The sequence below is a fragment of the Anthonomus grandis genome, chromosome 13 (assembly GCF_022605725.1).
Source record: "Anthonomus grandis grandis chromosome 13, icAntGran1.3, whole genome shotgun sequence".
Taxonomy (NCBI): domain Eukaryota; kingdom Metazoa; phylum Arthropoda; class Insecta; order Coleoptera; family Curculionidae; genus Anthonomus; species Anthonomus grandis.
In genome coordinates, this window is record NC_065558.1 from 714556 (window position 1) to 736221 (window position 21666).

The 21666-nt window shown below is 30.4% G+C and overlaps 1 protein-coding gene across 1 annotated transcript in view; it reads left to right on the forward strand.

Annotated features, from left to right (window-relative positions):
* The window catches only part of LOC126744297 (multiple epidermal growth factor-like domains protein 8), a 77333-nt gene that overhangs the window by 14264 nt on the left and 41403 nt on the right, over positions 1-21666 (forward strand). Inside the window, exons 8-13 of the mRNA XM_050451675.1 lie at positions 2479-2861; positions 3574-3828; positions 8054-8394; positions 15668-15924; positions 15977-16138; positions 17261-17659. Of these exons, the coding sequence (XP_050307632.1) occupies positions 2479-2861; positions 3574-3828; positions 8054-8394; positions 15668-15924; positions 15977-16138; positions 17261-17659 (1797 nt within the window). The remainder of the gene's footprint in view (positions 1-2478; positions 2862-3573; positions 3829-8053; positions 8395-15667; positions 15925-15976; positions 16139-17260; positions 17660-21666) is intronic.

Consider the following 21666-nt stretch of genomic DNA (forward strand, 5'->3'; position numbering starts at 1 on the left):
AAATGAAGACTAGCATAGGTGTCTCTCAAGGATCAGTTTTGGGACCGCTCTTATTCTTAATCTATATTAATGATTTACCTCATATTTCAATAAATGGCCATTTTACCATCTTTGCAGACGATACCACCATTCTGTGGCAAAATAAGAATTGTGAGCAGCTTGAGGCAAATATTCGAACTGATTTATGTAAAGTAAAAAAAAGATGGTGTGACGCTAATAAGCTGTTCTTTAATATTTCTAAAACAAATATTTTAAAATTCAAATGTGCATTTAATGATGTCTTTTTAAGTAATAATATAGTATTGTCTGCTAATGTGAGCAAATTTCTTGGGTTATATATTGATTCTGGGTTAAAATTTGAAAACCATATAAGCACATTATGTATTAAAGTTTCCTCTGGCTGTTATGCTCTTCGTGTCATTGTAAATAATTTAAACAGCTCAGTGGCTAGAGCTCCATATTTTTTCTTTAATTGAATCCCATCTTCGTTATGCTATTTGTTTTTGGGGATCATCATGGTCTCGGTATGTCTTTAATAAGGTTGTAAAAGAGGGCTATCAGATGTTTATTTGTTAGACACAAAACTCTTACTTTGTACTGTATTTTTATTTTGGAAACAGATTGTCTGATTTTTAAAAAACGTAATGGTGAACTCTCGGGCGAACTAAATGTGGAGAATATAGGTTATAATACCCGGCATGCCTCTTATATCAGATTGCCAATCCCCCGGTCTGAACAAGTAAAAAAATCAATGGTGTATTATGTAAAGAAAATGTTCAATCATCTACCCTTATCCGTACGCCAAAGTAATAACAGCTTGGAATTTAGGCGCTCTACCAAACCTTTTTTGTTAAAAAAGGGCTACTATACCCTCACAGAATACTTTTCTGAAGTATTTTAATACAAATTATTAAATAGGTTTGCAATTCACCACCATCTTCATTTTATTATCTTTATTTCAATGTATTCCTGTATTATTTTTTTAGTATAACATTATAATTTTATTGTTTTATGAAACTAAAATTTTTAAGTACGTAGATTTTATGATCCTTCACTCTGGTGATGGTTTTACCTGTGTTTTTTTATGACTGGCTATTTTTTAGCTTGTTTTTTTTTGTTGTATATATTAACTGGAACAATTTTTGTAATACCTTTATTTTAGTTATGACTGCGAGCGAACTCTCTAACTTGATAGAAAGAAAATTTCTTTCTATTATAGAAAAAAAGTCTGAACTCTACTCTCTATCTCAACTGGCTTCGATCGATTTCGGTTTGCCGTCGGAACCTTCGGAATAGAAATATAGAAAGAGGTTGTATTGTCTTGCAATTACTTGCGTCTCTTTTTAGTACATTGAAAAAAAGATGTATTTATCTTTGTCGTGGGGATGTTTTTGTAGCAGATTTGAAAATCAACGAATTCTCATATTAGACCATTAGGCCCCATTGTGCAAGGACCAACGTTTTTAAGAAGTGATAAAGGGAATAGGGTCGGCTTGAAAGTAATTCTAAATGAAACCTACTAATTAAATAAAGAATAGTATTTTATTAGAAAATGTTAAACCATAAAAGTCCATAAAAAAATAACTTATTTAAATCACTTGGTTACAACAGATAATTAGGGTTTTATTGCGGTCAAAAGATCAAGGGTATAATATCTTTGAGTGAACTATAATTTGTTAACTACTTTTTTCAGGTTTAAAACGATCATTAAGTTTATAAGGTTTATCCATGCTTATTTACGCCCCGAAATTGGGAAATTCCCAGTGATTCCACAGAAGGGAATGAAATGGGTTTTATTACTCTTCACAAATTCTGAAAATACTATATATATCTATATAATCCTTTTATCCTTAATTCAATCGTTTGTTTTTTCTCTTCCATTTCTAAGGCAAAATTAATAATATTATTATCATAAATCTATATTTTAAGACAAATATTAAAATATAAATTTAATAGTAAATATATTTAAATAAAAAAAAGATAATATATTAAGCTATTATAAATACACACTAGGAAAGAGGTAAGATAAAATTAGGAGGATCCATCATAAAATTCACCGTCTTATTGACACCTAAAATTACTTAAAAAATCTATAAGAAAACTTTTCCCTTATCATAGGCATCCCTTATGGATATAGAATGAAAACAGAAACAATAACACAGCATACTTATTACTTAAAAGATCGATAATGTCGAATGACATTTCAGTAATTGAGACATTGTGGGCTGTGAAAAATCCCATTACCTATAAAAATAGGCTAATGTTTGTAGATTGGGTAGTATAAGAATGTCTAAAGCCGAACGATGTCGAGTGACATAGAGAAAAGGTTAGCGAGTGCTAAACGCGCATAGAAAGATATTTTCTTTCTATATTTCTATGTTTATCGAGTTAGAGAGTACCGCTGCTGTATTTCTTAGGTTTTGTTAACAACAATGCATATTTTGATTTGATATATAAATGAGAATTCAACATTTCCAGATACCCGAAACAGCAGGGAGTGTTCGCGCACGCGTCGAGCGTCCGCAACAATCACACCCTCATCCTGATCGGCGGCTACCACGGAAACGTGAACGGGGATCTGCTGGCGTGGACGGCGCCGCCCGCCTTACGCGGGATCCCCCCGAAAGCCTGCGCCCTCCATCAGACGTTTAGCGCGTGCGCGGCCGATCCGGAGTGCGGCTGGTGTAGCGCGGACGATCGCTGCTACGGCCGAACGGTCGGCGCGAACTGCACCACCAACCTGCAGACGGCCAGGTGTCCGGGCGTGTGTCCCGCCTTGCAAGATTGTCATTCTTGTTTGGTGCATGGACATTTACACGGGGGCGAGCAGGAAAGACCGTCGTCTGCCTCTTATAGGTTAGGTATGTCAATAATAAAGACTTTATTTTCACAATTTAGATTAATAAATAATTATATCCTAAACGTAATTGTACTATCGTGAAAAGAGGCGAAGTCCCAATGTAGAAAACTTATACCAATACCCTGCTCTACTTAACCTTAGATATCCATGGGACCTTAGGACCTTAGTTCAAGAGAAAAATCTTATAAAACATAAATAAATGCATTATAGCATATAAAAAAGAGACAGATTTAAAAAGTTTGCAGTTTTGAATTTTTTCAGTTCGTTTTTTTTTGAATTTGTGTCAAGCAGTTTCCATAAACGACATCTCTAGAATAGTCCAACCCATTCAAATATTCAAATTTTGAATTAATTCGATAACAATTGTTACAGTTATGATTGCATATTTTTCGCCAAGAATTTCATAATGCATCTAGCCTCATAACTATTTTTGGAAGTATGTATATAAGTTGAGGTACTGTAAACATGAATAAAACAATTCAGAAAATTTATCAACAAGCAATTATCGATTTTTTCTTAAATAACCGTGAAACCTTGTTTATTTCAAGTTTTTATTGGCCATAGGACCTATGTTATTTATAAAAACTATAATAAGAATCATTAATTGACTATGATTTATATGACCCCGATCAGTTGGTCTTAATAACTTAAGATCTAAAAAAATTGAAATAAAAACTTACCTAAAATTTGAATTTAAACTTGATTTGATTTAGGTTTGGGCGAGTGCTCGTGGTGCGTCCAAAACGCCCGATGTCATCCGAGGGACGACCCACACGGCACCTGCGGGTCGCAGGTGGACAGTCCCAGTCAAACTTTGGGGTGGTGGGGATCGAAGGGACAAGAAATCGGGACGCCCCAGGACTGCGCCAACTTAGATCGACGTCCCGGGCTCACCTACGTGCAATACAAACATCCGCCGAACTTCTCGCAGCCGGACAGCGTTGCCACCTTAAACGCCACCACTATAGGTATTATTTATTAACTCCCGATTGAATCTAATTTACTTTGTTATCACGTTTATATCAAATCGAATATATTACAGAAAAAAATAAATATATAATAAAATAGAATATTGATTGATGAGTAATTTAATGCCACTTATTGAGCGATATTTAAAGATGAAAAATCACCACAAAATGGTCATAACTCAAAAACTACTTGATATAGAGATTAGAAATTTGGTATACAAATTGCTTAATTAATTTCATTAGACGCCTATTTTAGCGTTTTTTAATTAATATACAAGGGGTTGAAAAAATTGATTTTTTGTGAAAAAATTGAATTTTTTAAATAAAAACCACCACAAAATGCCCATAACTCAAAAACTACTTAAAATAGAAATTTGAAAATTGGTATACAAATTGCTCAATTAATTTCATTAGACACCTATTTCAGCGTTTTTTAATTAATGTACAAGGAGTTGAAAAAATTTGATTTTTTGTGAAAAAGTTGAATTTTTTTTATAAAAATCACCACAAAATGCCCATAACTCAAAAACCACTTAAAATAGAAATTTGAAAATTGGTATACAGATTGCTCAATTAATTTCAGTAGACACCTATTTCAGCGTTTTTTAATTAATGTACAAGGGGTTGAAAAAATTTAATTTTTTGTGAAAAAGTTGAATTTTTTTTATAAAAATCACCACAAAATGCTCATAACTCAAAAACCACTCAAAATAGAAATTTGAAAATTGGTATACAAATTGCTCAATTAATTTCATTAGACACCTATTTCAGCGTTTTTTAATTAATATACAAGGAGTTGAAAAAATTTAATTTTTTGTGAAAAAGTTGAATTTTTTTTATAAAAATCACCACAAAATGCCCATAACTCAAAAACCACTTAAAATAGAAATTTGAAAATTGGTATACAGATTGCTCAATTAATTTCAGTAGACACCTATTTCAGCGTTTTTTAATTAATGTACAAGGGGTTGAAAAAATTTAATTTTTTGTGAAAAAGTTGAATTTTTTTTATAAAAATCACCACAAAATGCTCATAACTCAAAAACCACTCAAAATAGAAATTTGAAAATTAGTATACAAATTGCTCAATTAATTTCATTAGATACCTATTTCAGCGTTTTTTAATTAATGTACAAGGGGTTGAAAAAAATTGATTTTTTGTGAAAAAGTTGAATTTTTTTTATAAAAATCACCACAAAATGCCCATAACTCAAAAACCACTCAAAATAGAAATTTGAAAATTGGTATACAAATTGCTCAATTAATTTCATTAGACACCTGTTTTAGCGTTTTTTAATTAATGAACAAGGAGTTGAAAAAAAATGATTTTTTGTGAAAAAATTGAATTTTTTTAATAAAAACCACCACAAAATGCCCATAACTCAAAAACCACTGAAAATAGAAATTTCAAAATTGGTATACAGATTGCTCAATTAATTTCATTAGACACCTATTTCAGCGTTTTTTAATTAATGTACAAGGGGTTGAAAAAATTGATTTTTTGTGAAAAAGTTGAATTTTTTTTATAAAAATCACCACAAAATGCCCATAACTCAAAAACCACTCAAAATAGAAATTTGAAAATTGGTATACAAATTGCTCACTTAATTTCATTAGACACCTGTTTTAGCGTTTTTTAATTAATGGACAAGGAGTTGAAAAAAAATGATTTTTTGTGAAAAAATTGAATTTTTTTAATAAAAACCACCACAAAATGCCCATAACTCAAAAACCACTGAAAATAGAAATTTCAAAATTGGTATACAGATTGCTCAATTAATTTCATTAGACACCTATTTCAGCGTTTTTTAATTAATGGACAAGGAGTTGAAAAAAAAAGATTTTTGGTGAAAAAATTGAATTTTTTTAATAAAAACCACCACAAAATGCCCATAACTCAAAAACCACTGAAAATAGAAATTTGAAAATTGGTATACAAATTGCTCAATTAATTTCATTAGACACCTATTTCAGCGTTTTTTAATTAATGTACAAGGGGTTGAAAAAAAATTGATTTTTTGTGAAAAAATTGAATTTTTTTTATAAAAATCACCACAAAATGCCCATAACTCAAAAACCACTCAAAATAGAAATTTGAAAATTGGTATACAAATTGCTCAATTAATTTCATTAGACACCTGTTTTAGCGTTTTTTAATTAATGAACAAGGAGTTGAAAAAAAATGATTTTTTGTGAAAAAATTGAATTTTTTTAATAAAAACCACCACAAAATGTCCATAACTCAAAAACCACTGAAAATAGAAATTTCAAAATTGGTATACAGATTGCTCAATTAATTTCATTAGACACCTATTTCAGCGTTTTTTAATTAATGTACAAGGGGTTGAAAAAATTGATTTTTTGTGAAAAAGTTGAATTTTTTTTATAAAAATCACCACAAAATGCCCATAACTCAAAAACCACTCAAAATAGAAATTTGAAAATTGGTATACAAATTGCTCACTTAATTTCATTAGACACCTATTTCAGCGTTTTTTAATTAATGTACAAGGGGTTGAAAAAAAATTGATTTTTTGTGAAAAAATTGAATTTTTTTTATAAAAATCACCACAAAATGCCCATAACTCAAAAACCACTTAAAATAGAAATTTGAAAATTGGTACACAAATTGCTCAATTAATTTCATTAGACACCTATTTCAGCGTTTTTTAATTAATGGACAAGGAGTTGAAAAAAAATGATTTTTTGTAAAAAAATTGAATTTTTTTAATAAAAACCACCACAAAATGCCCATAACTCAAAAACCACTGAAAATAGAAATTTGAAAATTGGTATACAAATTGCTCACTTAATTTCATTAGACACCTATTTCAGCGTTTTTTAATTAATGTACAAGGGGTTGAAAAAAAATTGATTTTTTGTGAAAAAATTGAATTTTTTTTATAAAAATCACCACAAAATGCCCATAACTCAAAAACCACTTAAAATAGAAATTTGAAAATTGGTACACAAATTGCTCAATTAATTTCATTAGACACCTATTTCAGCGTTTTTTAATTAATGGACAAGGAGTTGAAAAAAAATGATTTTTTGTAAAAAAATTGAATTTTTTTAATAAAAACCACCACAAAATGCCCATAACTCAAAAACCACTCAAAATAGAAATTTGAAAATTGGTATACAAATTGCTCAATTAATTTCATTAGACACCTATTTCAGCGTTTTTTAATTAATGTACAAGGGGTTGAAAAAAAATTGATTTTTTGTGAAAAAATTGAATTTTTTTTATAAAAATCACCACAAAATGCCCATAACTCAAAAACCACTTAAAATAGAAATTTGAAAATTGGTACACAAATTGCTCAATTAATTTCATTAGACACCTATTTCAGCCTTTTTGTAATTAATGGACAAGGAGTTGAAAAAAAAAGATTTTTTGTGAAAAAATTGAATTTTTTTAATAAAAACCACCACAAAATGCCCATAACTCAAAAACCACTGAAAATATAAATTTCAAAATTGGTATACAGATTGCTCAATTAATTTCATTAGACACCTATTTCAGCGTTTTTTAATTAATGTACAAGGGGTTGAAAAAATTGATTTTTTTGTGAAAAAGTTGAATTTTTTTTATAAAAATCACCACAAAATGCCCATAACTCAAAAACCACTCAAAATAGAAATTTGAAAATTGGTATATAAATTGCTTAATTAATTTCATTAGACACCTATTTCAACGTTTTTAAATTAATGTACAAGGATATTTGGATATATTATTTGTTTCAAATCAAAATCTGCATAAATTAATATATGATTTGAAATATTTATGCTCTCTCCAGCATCCTATAAATTACGTAAATCATTACACAATAAGTCAATTAATGATGAGTTGCAGTTTGAGACACTTGTACTAGACCTGCTCTATTTTAAATTTTTAGTATAAAGATTTTCGAAATGTAGTATATTAATGTTAACTGCAAGGCTTAAAATGTCATATTTTGTACTTAAATTCTATAAAATCTTCAACCTTCTCTATTTAGTTTCAAACGTAATATTAAAAATACTGTTCTCTCAAGACATTCTGAAATGTAATCAAAATCAAACTATTATTATGAATATTTGTTATCATAGTAGGGAGTAACATTAGGTTTCACGTTATTTTAGATACAGCAGCTTTGCTAAATCTCTCCATCTGTTAAATATGTGTCATTATGATTTTGGAATTTTTAAAATTAATATTATTATTATTATATGGAAATTTCAGATTATAATGGCGGAATGACGTCGTCGCCCCGCAGTGATAGTTTGGTGGGTCAAATGGTGGCCACGTTAACGGGATTCCTGAGGCTTCCGCCCGATTGGCAGGAAACCGTGAAAGTGTGCTCGAGCTACTCGAGCGCCACCGTCACGTTGGCGGAAAAGACGATCGCCAACTTCACTACCGACCAGAAGGTCTGCAAAGACTCCCAGTGGCCCGAGGATTTATCGAATAACGAACGGATACCGGTCGATTTTCGTAGCGTTAAGGTCCTGGGACCGTTGTACAACGCCCATCAGCAAAGCAGGATGGAATTGCAGCATTTTAAACCGGACGAAACGCCAAAAGTAGGTTTGTACGGGGTCGCCTTTCCTTTAAATTCAAAATAATTCAATTTAATGAAATTGTATGTGTTTGGAAAAAGGGGAGAAATTAAATATTTATTATAACCGACTGAACGAAAAATCAATTGCCTGAAAAAAGGGTTTCAAAGTGATTAAATACGTTCAGATTTTTGTAAAGGCCTTTGACACAGTATATTTATTTATTTATTTTCATTAACGTTTACAGGATACAAAGGTATACATATTTATCAGTTAAGAAGCTAAACTTAAGATTCATCTAATTGCAGATTTTTTTAAAAGAATGTAATGAGCTTTTTTCTGTAATGAGAATTTTCTCCATGATTATTGACTGTTGCAGAAACTCTGTAAATGTTAAATGTTAAATGATTTCGGGTTGAGTAAAGTGGAAAATGGATTAAGAATTGAGCAAAACAATCGGATCTTGTTATTTCATTTAGAACCTTAAAAGCAAAATGTACATCGTAGTACTCTCTTTTACTTGATAAAGGATTTATTGATATATAAGACATAGATTAGTCAGTAAAAAGAGGTGTACCTGATCTTGAAAGGAAAAATCTCTTAAACTTGACAAATTTGTGCTAAACATTTTTAATCCTATTGACATTTATTTGATAGAAGACTATATTACATTAGCAAACTGAAGATGAGATCTGACCATAAATATATACAAAGATTTAAATGCACTGCATACATTTTTTGGACACTTTGTATTAAATTTATTGAATCGATAGAGAATTTAATTCTAAATAATAATTTTTGTCTAATACTAAAAGTTAACGAGTTATTGGGCATTTGGTAAGAGCGATATGTTAAAGGGGCCGTCGCTCAGTCACTCTCTATTTCAAACCTCAGTAACTTTGTTATTCGTGATTTTAGAGCCACGGAGCATTAAACAATTTTTACTTATAATCAAAATGCTTATTAATTAAATGCATAATATACAGTGTGTACTGAAATAAAACGATAATACTACCAAAATCCCTACATGATCCCGTTACAAAGTCCAGAATTTTATTTGCTTTATTATAGAATTAATTATTACAGGAACATTATTTTGAAAAAAACTATTTCACTTACTAAACCGACAGACTGTTCGCAATACACTAAGCTATTGAACATCTATTTGCTTTTAAGAATTCAAATTGGTTAATAGCAACTGACTCCATTGAGTGCATTATAATGTATTGTTTACAAGCGGTTAAAAAAAATTGATTTTTTGTGAAAAAGTTGAGTTTTTTTAATTAAAATCACCACAAAATGGTCATAACTCACAAACTACTTAAAATAGAAACGTGAAAATTGGTATACTGATTGCTCAATTAATTTCATTAGACACCTATTTCAGGGTTTTTTAATTAATGGACAAGGGGTTGAAAAAAAAAGATTTTTTGTGAAAAAGTTGATTTTTTTTATAAAAATCACCACAAAATGCCCATAACTCAAAAACCACTTAAAATAGAAATTTGAAAATTGGTATACAAATTGCTCAATTAATTTCATTAGACACCTATTTCAGCGTTTTTTAATTAATGTACAAGGAGTTAAAAAAAAGATTTTTTGTGAAAAAGTTGATTTTTTTTATAAAAATCACCACAAAATGCCCATAACTTAAAAACCACCTAAAATAGAAATTTGAAAATTGGTATACAAATTGCTCAATTAATTTCATTAGACACCTATTTCAGCGTTTTTTAATTAATGTACAAGGAGTTGAAAAAAAATGATTTTTTGTGAAAAAGTTGAATTTTTTTTATAAAATTCACCACAAAATGGTCATAACTCACAAACTACTTAAAATAGAAACATGAAAATTGGTTTACAGATTGCTCAATTAATTTCATTAGACACCTATTTCAGCGTTTTTTAATTAATGTACAAGGGGTTGAAAAAAATTGATTTTTTGTGAAAAAGTTAAATTTTGTTTATAAAAATCACCACAAAATGCCCATAACTCAAAAACCACTTAAAATAGAAATTTGAAAATTGGTATACAAATTGCTTAATTAATTTCATTAGACACCTATTTCAGCGTTTTTTAATTAATGGACAAGGGGTTGAAAAAAATTGATTTTTTGTGAAAAAGTTAAATTTTTTTAATAAAAATCACCACAAAATGCTCGTAAGTCAAAAACCACTTAAAATAGAAATTTGAAAATTGGTGTACAAATTGCTCAATTAATTTCATTAGACACCTATTTCAGCGTTTTTTAATTAATGTACAAGGAGTTGAAAAAAATTGATTTTTTGTGAAAAAGTTAAATTTTTTTTATAAAAATCACCACAAAATGCCCATAACTCAAAAACCACTTAAAATAGAAATTTGAAAATTGGTATACAAATTGCTCAATTAATTTCATTAGACACCTATTTCAGCGTTTTTAAATTAATGTACAAGGAGTTGAAAAAAATTGATTTTTTGTGAAAAAGTTAAATTTTTTTTATAAAAATCAGCACAAAATGCCCATAACTCAAAAACCACTTAAAATAGAAATTTGAAAACTGGTATACAAATTGCTCAATTAATTTCATTAGACACCTATTTCAGCGTTTTTAAATTAATGTACAAGGAGTTGAAAAAAATTGATTTTTTGTGAAAAAGTTAAATTTTTTTTATAAAAATCAGCACAAAATGCCCATAACTCAAAAACCACTTAAAATAGAAATTTGAAAACTGGTATACAAATTGCTCAATTAATTTCATTAGACACCTATTTCAGCGTTTTTTAATTAATGTACAAGGAGTTGAAAAAAATTGATTTTTTGTGAAAAAGTTGAATTTTTTTATAAAAATCACCACAAAATGCCCATAACTCAAAAACCACTCAAAATAGAAATTTGAAAATTGGTATACAAATTGCTCAATTAATTTCATTAGACACCTATTTCAGCGTTTTTTAATTAATGTACAAGGAGTTGAAAAAAATTGATTTTTTGTGAAAAAGTTGAATTTTTTTATAAAATTCACCACAAAATGGTCATAACTCAAAAACCACTCAAAATAGAAATTTGAAAATTGGTATACAAATTGCTCAATTAATTTCATTAGACACCTATTTCAGCGTTTTTTAATTAATGTACAAGGAGTTAAAAAAAAATGATTTTTTGTGAAAAAGTTGAATTTTTTTATAAAATTCACCACAAAATGGTCATAACTCAAAAACCACTCAAAATAGAAATTTGAAAATTGGTATACAAATTGCTCAATTAATTTCATTAGACACCTATTTCAGCGTTTTTTAATTAATGGACAAGGGGTTGAAAAAAAAAGATTTTTTGTGAAAAAGTTGATTTTTTTTATAAAAATCACCACAAAATGCCCATAACTCAAAAACCACTTAAAATAGAAATTTGAAAATTGGTATACAAATTGCTCAATTAATTTCATTAGACACCTATTTCAGCGTTTTTTAATTAATGTACAAGGAGTTAAAAAAAAGATTTTTTGTGAAAAAGTTGATTTTTTTTATAAAAATCACCACAAAATGCCCATAACTTAAAAACCACCTAAAATAGAAATTTGAAAATTGGTATACAAATTGCTCAATTAATTTCATTAGACACCTATTTCAGCGTTTTTTAATTAATGTACAAGGAGTTGAAAAAAAATGATTTTTTGTGAAAAAGTTGAATTTTTTTTATAAAATTCACCACAAAATGGTCATAACTCACAAACTACTTAAAATAGAAACATGAAAATTGGTTTACAGATTGCTCAATTAATTTCATTAGACACCTATTTCAGCGTTTTTTAATTAATGTACAAGGGGTTGAAAAAAATTGATTTTTTGTGAAAAAGTTAAATTTTGTTTATAAAAATCACCACAAAATGCCCATAACTCAAAAACCACTTAAAATAGAAATTTGAAAATTGGTATACAAATTGCTTAATTAATTTCATTAGACACCTATTTCAGCGTTTTTTAATTAATGGACAAGGGGTTGAAAAAAATTGATTTTTTGTGAAAAAGTTAAATTTTTTTAATAAAAATCACCACAAAATGCTCGTAAGTCAAAAACCACTTAAAATAGAAATTTGAAAATTGGTGTACAAATTGCTCAATTAATTTCATTAGACACCTATTTCAGCGTTTTTTAATTAATGTACAAGGAGTTGAAAAAAATTGATTTTTTGTGAAAAAGTTAAATTTTTTTTATAAAAATCACCACAAAATGCCCATAACTCAAAAACCACTTAAAATAGAAATTTGAAAATTGGTGTACAAATTGCTCAATTAATTTCATTAGACACCTATTTCAGCGTTTTTAAATTAATGTACAAGGAGTTGAAAAAAATTGATTTTTTGTGAAAAAGTTAAATTTTTTTTATAAAAATCAGCACAAAATGCCCATAACTCAAAAACCACTTAAAATAGAAATTTGAAAACTGGTATACAAATTGCTCAATTAATTTCATTAGACACCTATTTCAGCGTTTTTTAATTAATGTACAAGGAGTTGAAAAAAATTGATTTTTTGTGAAAAAGTTGAATTTTTTTATAAAAATCACCACAAAATGCCCATAACTCAAAAACCACTCAAAATAGAAATTTGAAAATTGGTATACAAATTGCTCAATTAATTTCATTAGACACCTATTTCAGCGTTTTTTAATTAATGTACAAGGAGTTGAAAAAAATTGATTTTTTGTGAAAAAGTTGAATTTTTTTATAAAATTCACCACAAAATGGTCATAACTCAAAAACCACTCAAAATAGAAATTTGAAAATTGGTATACAAATTGCTCAATTAATTTCATTAGACACCTATTTCAGCGTTTTTTAATTAATGTACAAGGAGTTAAAAAAAAATGATTTTTTGTGAAAAAGTTGAATTTTTTTATAAAATTCACCACAAAATGGTCATAACTCAAAAACCACTCAAAATAGAAATTTGAAAATTGGTATACAAATTGCTCAATTAATTTCATTAGACACCTATTTCAGCGTTTTTTAATTAATGTACAAGGAGTTAAAAAAAAATGATTTTTTGTGAAAAAGTTGAATTTTTTTATAAAATTCACCACAAAATGGTCATAACTCAAAAACCACTCAAAATAGAAATTTGAAAATTGGTATACAAATTGCTCAATTAATTTCATTAGACACCTATTTCAGCGTTTTTTAATTAATGGACAAGGGGTTGGAAAAAATGATTTTTTTATGAAAAAATTGAATTTTTTTTATAAAAATCAGGTCGGTATAAATGGTATATACTTTCCAAGACCTACATGGAATGAACTAAAAATAAAGTTAGTAAATATGAAAAGCTTGGTATCGACTAAGTGACCACTGACAAATCCGTGTTGTTGATCCACCAAAATCTCTTGAAAAATCGGCTTTATGATTAAGATATAATTAATGATTAAGATATGATTCCTATTGGCCATTAATTAGACACATCGTTTGACAGCTTTTAACAATGGAGCAACATCGAACAGCTTCTATTTTTCAAGGAACAGATCTTGATTTAAAAAAATACTATCCTTTTTGTACAAAGGGAGACAAAACTAATGGCAGCATTCTTTCAACACCTTGTTAAGAATTTCATCAGGACCTGCACTATTTAAAAGTGCAGCTCTGTAGGACTAACAACCTCGAGCACTAAATTAAATTTATAATTGTGATCGTTATGTGAAACAAATCAGGTATTCTGGTTGCTAGTATCTTTACAGAAGAGCTCTGCAATACAAAATCATCATCTGCTTTAATAATTAGTCAAGTTTGTGTTAATAAAGCAAAACTTCCTATTTCCGGTGTTTACGTTTGAATATCTAGAACCATACGCGAACCATACGAAACATAGGGGGGCTCGGATAGGTAGGTCAACAATAGGGAAAAAACAAAGGGATCTCCAAGTTACTAAAATTTTATTTCAAGTTATATTTTCCTTTTGGACAATTTCAAAAATTTTCAGGAAAATAGACTCCATTCCGCAATTACGTCCGCAAAACATCATCCGCAATTACGTTTGCCATAAGTGAAGTATGACGGAAGCAAGCCAACAACAACACCTCACTGCGTCAAAATTATTTTTACATTCAAACAAAATATGGTTCAAATCATCAGTTGACTGGTTGTCAGAATCTCACATATATGAGTCATTTATTCCTAATTTATGTAAATATTTATTAAAATTACCATGACCCACTAGCAATCTGAAGAAAGGTGTTGTCAAATATCTTGGAAAGTTACATTTGTAAACCATACTATAACTGCTAAGGGACGCTTTTATTAAAGTGTATGTATTTGAAGTATTTGCTAAATATGCAAGATATTTTTTTTCTAAGTTTCTGAAGACCTCTTTCGGATAATTGGAATTATATCACTAAAGCGTACTTTGGAAAGAAACCGTCTCGTCTTAATTGCTTCCTTGGCCTCTTTATCTCCCAATTCATTTCCTAGCAATCCTATGTGTCCTTTTAACCAAATGAATGCTACCTTAGTATTATGTTTATCAAGATTACTGATCCTCTCGAATTGCAAAACTGATTGTGAATCAGAAAGTATTAAAAAGTTTTAGATTATATTAGCATCAGTAATAAATTCCAGTTCTTCCAATATTGCTAATGCCTCTGCAGTAAAAATAGAAGCATAGTCCTCATACTTTTATTTTCTTTTAATATTAATTTTCGGAATAATACAGGCACAAGTTATTTATGTTAAAAGCTGTTAGTATTTCTAAAAGTTCTCGTTTTTTGTACGTCTCTTCAAAATATATGTTACTGTCTACTATAAAATTTGTGCTTTAGTGCTATTAGAACAAGGTAATTTGACGACTATAACAACTAGCATTATTCATAACAATAACACTATTTTTTGGAGCATTTTTAACAAGCCAATTTTCAAATTCACGATTCAGAGTCACGGTGGTAATCCAGAGAAGAATATGATATATTTTTAGCCGAAAGTAATAGGTAGTTTGGAACGTAGCCTTTTTCTGAGCCTGCATGTATTAATGTTATCTTCTTCCTTTTATTTGAGGGTGCCTTATTGAGGGATCCTTTTTGTGCAGTATCATGAGTGTGTTTTCGTCATTCGTCAAATTTCTAATCCGGACCACAAATATGATAATTTTTGGTCTTTTTATGACCCAATGGATACTACAATGGTTTTATTGCGGTCAAAAGATCAACGGAATATCTTTGAATGAGCTTTACAATATTATCAAAACTGATAGAATTTTTAATCATCTGCTTCAATATATTCAATATATCTGCAGTTAGGTTGTCCTAATAAAAAAATACTTCTCATTTCAGGTGTTTACGTTTGAATATCTAGAACCGTACGCGAACGGTTCCTGTGCCCAATACGCCAACTGTTTGCACTGTTTAACGGATTCGCAGTGCGGCTGGTGCGAATTGACGTCCACCTGTCAGGAGAGAAGCGAAAACGAGCAAGAAAACTGTAACGTGGACGGCGATTGGCGCTATTTAACGCTGTTGTCCGGCATGTGTCCGAACTGTAGCAACTACATCTCGTGCACGTCGTGTATTGAGACCGAATTGTGCGAATGGTAAGGAAATCATGGTTTATTTTAGGGAGGGTGGTCAATTATTCGATTTTAGGTGGGTCGAGGAGGCTCGCTGCATGAGAATAGGACAAAGACCGGGTTCGGCCACGTCGGTCTACGAGTGTCCCACCCCGTGTTACCAGAGAACCGGGTGCGATCAATGTTTGGACCAGAAGGGGCGGTGCGTGTGGTGTCAGGCCACCCAAAAGTGCTTTAGGTAATAAATAAAAATTTGCATAGTTTTTACTTTATTGAGGGTCTACAGCGGTTCCGCGGTATTTTGTTGGAAACTCATTAGTTTAAAAAAAATCGTCGTATAATATCAAGTACATTTATCTTGTATACAGTGTGGCCCAAATTGGGTGTACATGTATGGGTATCTTGGAAACTATAGGAGATAGAAAATTGGTTAAATGGGGAAATTTGTAGGGCGTTTAGTTACCAATTAAGTGCCGCTTTCAGAACGATTTTATCTTTTTCGGATTTTGAAATATTTGGACAAAATCAAAAAGTTGCACTTATTTCAACGTATTTTTAAAATCTGTAAAAACATTATTAGGACAACTTTTTAAGGACAACGCATACCTGAATTCAGTTTTTGTTTTAGACGTTTCGGTTCTGAGATTCCATCCTTAACTTCTATGAGTTGTATTTTGTGTATTTGTTTGACCGAATAAAAGGTCATTCTACAGTTATTGTAGTGAATTATCAATTACTGATGAATCCAATTTTTAAAAAAATTGCCAGTGGCGTAGCATACGGAGGGACTTGGTCCTTTTTTTGCCTCAAATCTGCGAGGGTCTCTTCTCCAAAGTTACTCTTGTAAAATTGAAAAGTAAAAACTAACGCGACGAGCGCCCTCTACCAAAAACTGCTTACGAAATATTATTTTAATTTTTAAAAGTCTCATATGTTCTAAATTTCATCTCAGTATGTCAACTGGTTCAGGACCTATGAGAAAAAAACGATAAATCAAATAATACTTTGACAGCCTGTATTTCAGTTACTGTTAAAGTTAGGATAAGGCAAGTTGACCTGAATCACATTATTTTGACGTAAGAAATCTACTGCTGTTTTATGTCCCATTACTTCTGGGACACCCTGTGTAGAATAATAAATCTGGGGAAATTTCATTTTTTCCTCTTTGTCTGTTAAAAAAAAAAAAAATTATTAAAGTGATGCGTTAATTTCTTGAAGAAGTATACTTGAATGTGTCGTGAAACCGATACATATTAAGTTTCACATTTGACTTAGAGTTGCTATTGCCATACTTATTAAAGAGTAGAACCTTACTGTTTCTTTAAGAAATATTTTCTTCATTAACCTATATTTTTCTTAGTTTTTCGGTGTACACCAGCGAATACCAGTTCGGTCTGTGTCGCGAGTGGCTCGACCAAGCGTTCCCCCTAATAACCGCCCACGAGAACAGTTCGTTAACGATCAAACCGCAAAATCAATGTAAAGCGTGCGCCGCGCACACCAACTGCACCTCGTGTCTCAGCTCACTGAGTTGCGGCTGGTGCCACGAGGCGAACAATCCGATGTCCGGGGCGTGTGTCCGAGGCGACTTCCAACGTCCGCACGTCGACTGCGGTATCGCTTTGACGGGCAAAGAGGCCCGATGGGCCTACGCCCAGTGTCCGGACGTGGACGAGTGCGGACTCGGTTTGCACGACTGTCATCCCCAAGCCGAATGCACCAATACCGACGGATCGTTCAGTTGTCATTGTAAGAAAGGGTGAGTATAATTCCTAATTAAATAAATAAACGTTTAGTATGCAACAACGAAATATTATATAAAAGGTAACATTCACTTAAATGTGTTCTTCCAGGCTACCTGAAAAATACAGTTTAGTGAGCAGTTTCTTAAAAAAAAACTTGAATATCAATATGGGCAACTCTCGCACTCATATTTAGAAAATAGATGTCAGAAAGTTGTCATCAAGGGATATTCAAATTTAAATTCAAAAGACTTTTATTACCACTTAAACATTGTACATAGAAAATTACATTTTTTTATTACAAGAATTTACACAATGCTAAGAGTAATGCGGACTGAACTGCGATTATAAAAACAACCGATAACACATACACGAGCTAGCGCGCATGTGCTGCTCAGACCGTTAAAACATACTAACCTAATTACAACTAAAAGAAGAATAAAGACTTTCCCAATTATAATTATTAAGAAAATAAGTCATTAAACCCTAAAAACATATAAAAGATAAAAACAAAAAAAAAATATAGTGTAATAATTTACTATATCAATTACATTAATATAGGTACCATCTGTGCAATAGACAGAGAGGAGGAAGGGCGGCAAAAAACACGAGCCGAGGCTGGAAAACCAGGGCAACATAACGCAAAAATGAATAGATATTCCAAAATGAACCATTTAAAATTTTATTTTTATGCCTGCAAGATCAACAAGACCAGTGTTGATTTAAAAAGTAAAAATTCAAAAATAATATGGTTGCAATTAAATTATATTTTTAATAAAAATTTGATGGCGTGAATTTGTTAAAATGCCTATGTTAGTTGAGAATCAAGAAGAATTTCTTTAACATATGCAATAAATTTCTTTGGTGAACTATTTTTAATGTATTCCGGTAACCTGTTCCACATATGAATGCCTACATACTGGAATGATTTTTTGAAACCTGATGTTTGATGAAATGGAATTCTAATTAAATTTGGATTTCTTACATTGTGTATATAATCATGGTGAAAAAATAAGTCTCTTAAATATGGCGGCTGACCTGATTTAATTATTTTGTAAATTAAATTATACATATGACACTTCCTTCTATTTCTCATATTTAATATAAAATGTGAATTTAGATAAGGAGTAATGTGGTCTCTATACGATATATTTAAGGAAAAACGCATACAACTATTTTGCAGTTTTTGCACCGTCCTTGACAGAGATACGGTTAGTGAGTCGCCATACACAATGTCCGCATAATCCACCAAAGACAGTACAAGCGAATTGCAAAGCAAATATTTGGTGTTTGATGGTAACTGATTTTTGTATTGATATAAGTTTTTTAAACGACCGTAAGCAATTTTAATTTTGTTCTTAATGTGGGAGGCAAAGCTGAGATTTGAATCGAATATAACCCCTAGATTACGTTTTTCCGCAACGGTTGGTATAGCTGTTCCATTAATATTAATTTTAAAATTTTCCATGCAATCTAGAAGATGACTTTTATTTTGTGAAAAAAACATTGCACATGACTTTGAAGCATTTAATTTGAGGTTATGGTTTTCAGCAAACAAAGCAATCTGATTTAAGTCGGCGTTAATTTTATTCTGTGCCACCTGAGCGTCTGATATTTTAAAAGAATTATAAATTTGGGAGTCGTCAGCAAATTGGTGCAGCTTAGAATTTTCGATGCACTGATTCATATCAGCAATATATAAAGAGAAAAGTAAGAGGCCTAATATGGAACCCCGAGGCACCCCTTTTTTAAATGACAAAAACCTTGAAAATTTAAATTCACCATCATTCACCGTTCGGACACAATGTAACCGATCTTTAAGATAAGAGCTAAAAAAATTTATGGCATTTGCCGAAAAACCATAATAGTGCAGTTTTGCCAAAAGCATTTGGTGATCTATGGCATCAAATGCTTTACTTAGATCTAAAAGAGTTAGGCAAGTTGTTTCCTTTGAATCCTCTTTAAACCTAATATCATTAACAATACTGATAAGACTTGTTATAGTACTATAAGATTTACGAAATCCTGACTGGCAATCAGGAATAATTTTTAAATTATAAACATAGTCAGCTATTTCGTTATATACGTGACGTTCTAAGATTTTTGAAATGACAGGCAGAATACTTATTGGCCTAATGTCTTTATAATCTGTTGGACAAGGTATTTTTGGTAAGGGAATGAGTATCGCTTTTTTCCAATCATCGGGGAATTGGTTTTCTAAGATGCAGGAATTTAAAATATTGACTAATGGCTTAAGACAAAAAGGAAGACATAGTTTAAGATCTCTAATGGAAATTCCATCACCATCTATTGCATTTGACCCTATTTTATTTATAATATCGACAGTTTTATTTTCAGTTATAAGACTTATATTAAATTCCGTCTCAAAGTGACTAAATGTATTTGAATTATAAAAGTTAAGTTTTTCTAATGATGTTGAATTAGTAGGGCCCACGGTGTTCGAAAAAAAATTATTTAAGTCCTCGGGTAAATTGAGATTTTCAGGAATAGAGTCAATCTTTTTTTTAGTAAAATTAAGTTTTTTTGCTTTGTTCCAAAATTCTTTACCCTTTTCTGTAGACATTTGCTTGAAAAAAGTAATTTTTTCGCGATTAATTGCGTGTTTAGTATAATTCTTTAATTGCCTGTAATATGACAAATTCACGAGAGTTTTTTGTCGAGTATATTTTTTCCGAGCTTTGTCTCTTAATTTAATTAGATGTTTAATATTACTCGTTATCCACGGCGTAAATGGTCTATCCTTATATAGTCTTGTTTTAAACGGAGCGTATTTATTTATTAAATAGGAAATATTATTGCTAAGTAATGACACTTTTTGATTAATGTCAGAAATATAATAAATATTATGCCACTGTAGCTGCTGGGCCTCCTCCCCAAATGAAGTCATGTTAATACTATTGTAGTCCCTGGACCTAACAACTTTTTTACATAATTTAGATTTTGGTAAGTTTAAAATCGCTTGAACTAGATTATGATCAGATATGGACTCCGATATACAGGTAGATTCAGAGCTAAGACACTCGATGTTACTGCTAGCTACAATGACGTCAATAAGGGTATTAGACCGATTATTGATTCTAGTAGGGTTATTAATCAGTTGCCGAAGATCGAATACTTCCAAAAGATACTTAAAGTTTTGAGTTGCTGCAGTTGGTCTAAGTAAATCTATATTTAAGTCCCCCATAAAAATTATGCTATCATAGCATGGAACAGATATAGTAAAAATTTCTTCAACAAGTTCAAGAAATGTAGGCATGGGGAAATGTTACTAAAGAGAACTTAATGACTTTCTTTGCATAAATACCAACCCCGCCACCCCGCCCATTCCGATCTTTCCTTATAAAATTATAATTAGGTATGTTAAAAATCAAGCTATCATCATCTGGTGTAAGCCAAGTCTCTGTAACTCCCAAAATATCAAAGTCATATTCACTGGCATAATTTAGAAATTCATCGAAACCGGTTTTTATGGAGCGAAGATTTAAATGAGCAACACTAAAATTGGCCTCAGATTGCCGATCCTGCAGGATTTCAAAACTATCCCCCATTGTATACGTCAACCCTTCGCCACCCCAACCCGTGCCAAACCGCCCCACCGCCCCATCCCTCCAAATTCCATGTCATTCCACAAAAAAATGCACAAAAAAACAGTAATATGCAAACATATAATAAGAAAAAAATGTGGCCTGATGGTCTCTAAGTTTTATCCACTTCCTACCACGCAAAAAACCAGATGTAAACAAAATAATAATATTCCAAAAGTATTCCATATTATATTATATGCCCCCAAAAGATATTATTTATTTTTTTAATTTATTATAAACATATTGCTCAAGAACTTTCGTTATAAAACTTGTTAAAATTTATCCTTATCCTAATTACCATAATTAAACCCTCTCAATTCAATAATAATAATAATAATAATAATAATAATAATAACAATAATAATAATAATAAAATTTGACTTAAAATTGAAATCGCTACTAATAAACAATCAATTTTT